Below are 7,123 nucleotides of genomic sequence, written 5' to 3'. Positions count from 1 at the left end.
TATAATGGTATCGATATAATTATCTGTCATTTATCATCTCCAAAATAGTAAGGGTCCTAATACGGGATCAAGTAGGACGCCTGCTTTAATTTTTCCGTAGATAGATATTTTTTACTTAGTGCATCTATTGCTTTCTATCTGACGAGAGTGTGTATCGTGACAGTAATTCACTAGTTATCTCAAAACTAGACATTTTTAAACTCCAACATATTAAACTTGGTCAAAAGCTTGCTGGTGTCACACAAAATAGAAACGCGTTTACGTCTTTTCCTACGCCTAGTAAGCAGGAGAGTAGCCCGTCCAAAATGGCAACACGTATGCTATCAAATAGAGCTGAAGCTCGTTGTGTATTACACATTGCAACGCCGTGTACAAGTAACAGACGAGAATAATGTACCACATGGCATACACGCTTGGACAAAATTAACACAGTGACAAAAGCAGAAAGATAAACCATACAGCGGCATACAAAACCAGGACAAACTATACCACATCGTCAACACACAAGGACAAACTATACCACAGCGTCAACACACACACACAAGGATGAAACTATACCACAGCGTCAACACACAAGGATAAACTATACCACAACGTCAACACACAAGGACAAAATAAAGTATACCACAGCGTCAACACACAATGATAAACTATATCACAACTTTCACACACAAGGACAAAAGATACCACATCGTCAACACACAAGGATAATCTACACCCTGTAGCGTCAACACACAGGGACAATGCCAATACAACGCATAAGGACAAAACTCAGTGTTGTAAACAAAAATCTCAATTCAATCTTACATTTCAGCATTGCATTAAAACAAGCTCTAACATGCACCTTGTAAAGTTAATATATAAATATGTATTATACCTACTTGAACCACCACAGAGAACTTCGCACCAGTCTTCATCGTGCCTAGTGTACTAGCGACTTCTATACGACAAGGAAGAGAATAGTACGCTCAGATTCGAGCTTATGTAGCGGCAGTAGTTGTCTATTAAGCAATTCTATGATACGTGCATTATATGTGATCTTATAAACGATATATATTGACAGGTCCTGCCATCCTGTCGTGTCGAGGTATCTATATCAATGAGATGTAAAAATTACAGGGGTCCTAGAATTTCCCAACATTTCTGTCTAAATAAGAAAATAAGGTGAATTAAGCTTTCCTGAAAAACATCATTTAGATACGAACACCAATAGATTGATCGGTTGTGTCTTAATTTCCATTCTCGAGTAAAATAGTATACTGTGATGAACTATGCTTTATAATATTATTCCTTTGTAGAATTCGCTAAAACTACTGTGTTAAGATCATTTATCCTGTAAAGAACCTCTGAGGGACGTGCTTACATTATTCAGACGTAGGACATAATATATATTTCCTTCGTTTAGTTTAACATATTTTATTGTCATGCAAATGGATTGGGTACAAGTTATTAAACTTATATTAAGCCCTTTCAAAGTAAATTACAATCATATATTTACAGTATGGCAGGATGGTAGACTTACAATGTAATCAATATATATATACAATATTTCGAGAGAGAGAGAGAGAGAGAGAGAGAGAGAGAGNGGGCCGGGGGGAGGGGGTTGTAGTGTTACTAGAATCTGTTTGAGTCACGAATGTATTGTGGAGTATGCATGAATATCGTTATGTTTTCCTGTTCCGAAAGAGAGGTATCTCCAAATAGAAGTAGTTTCAAATGAAGAGGCATGTTTTCATTCAGTTCACGATAAAGCTTAATTCTTTGTTCGACATATTTATCACAGGTAAAAAAGAAATGGTGTGTGTCTTCAATAGGGAAGTCACATATACACAAAATGTACAACGTTGGTAATCAGTAAGGTTAACACGAAACAGATCACTTTTTAAAGTACTAGAATTGTCTCTTAATTTTGTATGTAAAATGTTATTTTTTTCTATCACCGTAGAAAGCGAAATTTGGTACAAGAGGCAAGTTTAAGTCTCGATTGGCGTTTCTGAATGATGAGAATGAGGCGCTTTTCATTTCATCAAATTTTATTGACAAGATGTCATAATCAATTGGATTGAATAACAGGCAAAGCCTATATAAATTCTCTCCGTCAAATGGCCAAAGTTGAATAAACAAGGAGACATAATATTTTAGACATGTTGCAAATGAAAAAAATAACACAAAATAATTCATAATAACACAAGGCTAAGGGGAAGTAACTCATGAAGGAAACATCTCACACACCTCATACACACTTACACACACATACAAGTACATGTACAAATACATTTATTTCAACATATATATACACTATCATAGACAGATAGTGGCAGGCTTAGACCAAAAGTCCATGTGCATATATTGCACAGGTCACTGCTACCAACAACTGTTACAATTAAAAATAATAAATTCATTTAATACATATAAAGTGTAATTATTTACAATGTCATGATAAGTACACGCAATAGACAGTAGTCATGCTCAACTAGAATCTCCTGGATGAAATATAGAATATATAGTATATTTTTATATAACATCATGGCTTTAAGTCATATAAAAATTAAAACGACGGGATTTTCCAATAAAAATATGCACATCACCAAGTATTCTTCTATTTGTAAGCCCATCACAATCAGGACAGCCCTGGAGAATGTGGCGCTACGTCGTATACCAGTAGGTAACTGGTTCCAAAACCTAACAGTAGAAGGAAACAAGGATTCGTTAGACAATTCAAGTCTGTTGTTAGGTAGGTTGTAGTTTTAGTATATCTAAGATGATTGTTCTGTAAGATATGCTGTTTTGGTGTTGAGTCAGTGATTTTGAAAGAAGAATTTTTGGGGATACTTAAAACCGAATACAGTTTTCGATGTTTACACTTGACGTTTCGGCTATGTCATATGATTTAAGCAAGTTACAGGAAAGTTGGTTTCAGTGTAGAATCCGTGCTTGAGCATGAGAACGGTTTCAGAACGGTTTCATGATTACAATCTCTACACCATTGACGACACCAGCCGTGTAAGTCTAGATCTAATCTGTACATCATAGACGACACTAGCCGTGTAAGTCTAGGTCTAATCTTTACATCATAGACGACTCCAGCCGTGTAAGTCTAGGTCTAATCTCTACACCATAGACGACACCAGCCGTGTAAGTCTATGTCTAATCCCTACCCCATAGACGACACAAGCCGTGTAAGTCTATGTCTAATCTTTACCTCATAGACGACCCCAGCCGTGTAAGTATATGTCTAATCTTTAAATCTTAGACGACATCAGCCGTGTAAGTCTAGGGCTAATCTCTACACCACAGACGACACCAGCAGTGTAAGTCTATGTCTAATCTCTACACATTAGACGACACCAGCCGTGTAAGTCTAGGGCTAATCTCTACACCACAGACGACACCAGCAGTGTAAGTCTATGTCTAATCTCTACACAATAGCCGACACCAGCCGTGTAAGTCTATGTCTAGTCTCTACACAATAGACGACACCAGCCGGGTAAGTCTATGTCTAATCTTTACATCTTAGACGACACCAGCCGTGTAAGTCTAGGCCTAATCTTTACATCATAGACGACACTAGCCGTGTAAGTCTATGTCTAATCTCTACACCAAAGACGACCCCAGCCGTGTAAGTCTATGTCTAATCTTTACATCTTAGACGACATCAGCCGTGAAAGTCGAGGTCTAATCTCTACACCACAGACGACACCGGCCGTGTAAGTCTATGTCTAATCTCTACACAATAGCCGACACCAGCCGTGTAAGTCTATGTCTAGTCTCTACACAATAGACGACACCAGCCGTGTAAGTATATGTCTAATCTCTACACCATGGACGACACCAGCCGTGTAAGTCTATGTCTAATCCCTACCCCATAGACGACACAAGCCGTGTAAGTCTAGGTCTAATCTCTACACCATAGACGACACTAGCCGTGTAAGTCTAGGTCTAATCTTTACATCATAGACGACCCTAGCCGTGTAAGTCTAGGTCTAATCTTTACACCATAGACGACTCCAGCCTTGTAAGTCTAGGTCTAATCTCTACACCATAGACGACACCAGCCATGTAAGTCTATGTCTAATCTCTACACCAAAGACGACCCCAGCCGTGTAAGTCTATGTCTAATCTTTACCTCATAGACGACGCCAGCCGTGTAAGTCTAGGTCTAATATCTACCCCATAGACGACACCAGCCGTGTAAGTATATGTCTAATCTTTAAATCTTAGACGACATCAGCCGTGTAAGTCTAGGGCTAATCTCTACACCACAGACGACACCAGCAGTGTAAGTCTATGTCTAATCTCTACACAATAGCCGACACCAGCCGTGTAAGTCTATGTCTAATCCCTACCCCATAGACGACACAAGCCGTGTAAGTCTAGGTCTAATCTCTACCCCATAGACGCCACCAGCCGTGTAAGTCTATGTCTAATCTCAACACCATAGACGACCCCAGCCGTGTAAGTATATGTCTAATCTTTACATCTTAGACGACATCAGCCGTGAAAGTCGAGGTCTAATCTCTACACCACAGACGACACCGGCCGTGTAAGTCTATGTCTAATCTCTACACAATAGACGACACCAGCCGTGTAAGTATATGTCTAATCTCTACACCATGGACGACACCAGCCGTGTAAGTCTATGTCTAATCTCTACACCATAGGCGACACCAGCCGTGTAAGTATAGGTCTAATCTCTACACCATAGACGACACCAGCCGTGCAAGTCTAGTTCTAACCTAAGTAAAGGCACGCTTTCGAAGTGAGAACCCCGGTAGTCATTATAAAATCACCTAAGTCGATATTTTGTTTGAGTGTGAGACTGGACAAGGTGGTCGTTCCTGTTTGTACGATACAAACAAACAAGAATGATCCTTTGATGTACATCAAAAGAATTGCGCGGCAAACGTCAGTTATTAGCCTAAAGATTGGTGAGATTATTTTCTTCCTGAAACTTGTCAAGATATATTTCGGGGTGCAGAAAACGTGTTGTATCATGTTGAGTTCTTGTCCTCGTGTAATGACGAAGTAGTTTACAAGTTTCCATTTTTCATTTTTATATCACCCGTCAATTGTTGACCTTGAAAAGAAGAAACAAGGTAAAATATTCTATAGTATGTTAAATATGTGTTTTATCGGGATTATTGAGTTACAGTCTACACATCTGCTGTTTATTGATAATCAATATCACGGCCCTGGCATAAGCGCATTCCTAAACACATTGATAAGAATACTCGATTATATATATTAATCTTCTGAGCATAAAAGAGTAATAGAGGTGTTTTTATCTATCAACACTTCAAGCGGAGTAAACATTAAGTTTATCCCCTTTGTGTTTTCCACACAACCTGACAATTTGCAGCTCCGTAGTCTCACGGCATCGTCAGGACAAGATTTGTCACACATACTGTGTCTGTGTTACCTAACGCCAAGAGAAATATGCTAACGAACCTAACGCCTTGAAGGGCTACCACACAGACAGGAGATTCACACCTTTGAGATATCCCCGTGTAAATATCGCCGGGTAGAACAATCAATGACCTCTTTTTCGGCAACGTAACGTTAACGCTTCACTTGTCCAATTAAATTTGGTACAATGCACCTTGGTTAGAGCCGATTGATGAACAGCCTGATATCATCCGACTTTCTGATACATTCCTGGTTTGGTTTTAAGTCCCGTGTACAATGTTCCTCATTTGCACAATAAAACATATGTAATAGATATTTGCCTATCTTAAATAGTATTAAATACATATTACTAGTAGATCAAACCGGAGACATATAAAGCCATACATGCGTCCCTAATCAGTGTATTTTCTGAATATTTTATCGTGATACATATATTCGGATAAATAATATGAATTATAGATAAAATCTTGCACAAGTACTTGCACAAACTTTCGAATGACTCACATTTTTTCTACTGCATGAGAGTTCAGGTCACGTATTTTCTACATGGAATTCAGACTCAGATTCAGATTGTTTTATTCCTTGTGTAGCACACATCGGAGAGTAGACATACAAATAGTACAGTATATTACACATTTACTATGATACATGGATACAATAATAGTCATTAATCGTGCAGTACTTCAAAATGACATATAATAAGAGACAGCATTTTACACTGCAATACACCAACGTCGTAAGGTTCCGATACAGTGAAATCATAACAATAGTATAACTTTCAATGACGTACGTTACAGGTAATGATAACTGGATTAATATAGTTACAAACATTGTATTGACATATGTCACGAATAAATACTCTATAGTACAGTAAAAACAATAAAATACACTGCCATAGTGTAATAGATACAATGTTACACCTGACGTTAGTGACAGTGATATTACGATATAGAAAATACTCGTCGATGTTTCGACGTTGTTAATTATGATTAATTTACCATATAATTTATATCACATAGGAAAGGTAATGAACGGGCACAATCATCTTTTTTTTTACATAATATACACATAATACAAATATCTTATCAAATACGGTACACTGAAATGAACATTTACAGGAAAAATGAGATAAAATATTATACAGTGCTATTACGACGTTTTAGTAAATAATTGAATCAATTTGAAAACACTTGGTCGTTTGTAATAAAAAGGCTTAATACACTCGCGCCTTAAGTCGTTATAAAAGTTACACTTTAATATAAAATGAAATTCGTCTTCAATATCATTAGAGTTACATAAGTTACAGAATCTTTGTTCTCTAGGAAGGTTTCTATATCTTCCCTGTTCAATATTTAAATTATGAGAGCTAAGTCTAAAGCGAGCTAAAGTCTTTTTATATGAATTATTAATTGGTTTTATTAAATATGGTTGCAAAGAAAAATTGTCTATTAGATGTTGATAAAGGAATCCTTTCGGAGTTGTTTGGATATAAGTTAATATTTCTTGCCGGTAAAAGTCAAAAAGTCTTTGCTCAATGATTGTATAGATATTTCTATCATTGCTAACATTTTCCCAAAGGTAAGTTAAACCTAATTTGTTGACTTCAGTGCGGATATCAAGAATCCAATTATCATTTGACAAAATTCTTTCCTCGTAACATGTTTTTAAAATGCAATTATTCGAAGTTTTTAATTTTAACCAATATTTAAAAAAAAAA

At 37.0% G+C, this 7,123-nt stretch overlaps 1 protein-coding gene across 2 annotated transcripts in view; it reads right to left on the bottom strand.

Annotated features, from left to right (window-relative positions):
- LOC110462622 overlaps positions 1-973 on the bottom strand; it is a 16,509-nt gene extending 15,536 nt beyond the window's left edge. For both annotated transcript variants that reach the window (XM_021516663.1, XM_021516664.1), the window contains exon 1: positions 882-973. In XM_021516663.1, the coding sequence (XP_021372338.1) occupies positions 882-917 (36 nt within the window). In that variant the 5' untranslated portion in view covers positions 918-973. The remainder of the gene's footprint in view (positions 1-881) is intronic.
- Between the last annotated feature and the right edge of the window lie 6,150 nt (positions 974-7,123).

The sequence above is a fragment of the Mizuhopecten yessoensis genome, unplaced genomic scaffold, assembly GCF_002113885.1.
Source record: "Mizuhopecten yessoensis strain PY_sf001 unplaced genomic scaffold, ASM211388v2 scaffold10813, whole genome shotgun sequence".
NCBI classification, from domain to species: domain Eukaryota; kingdom Metazoa; phylum Mollusca; class Bivalvia; order Pectinida; family Pectinidae; genus Mizuhopecten; species Mizuhopecten yessoensis.
This window is presented reverse-complemented; position numbering and strand designations above follow the sequence as displayed.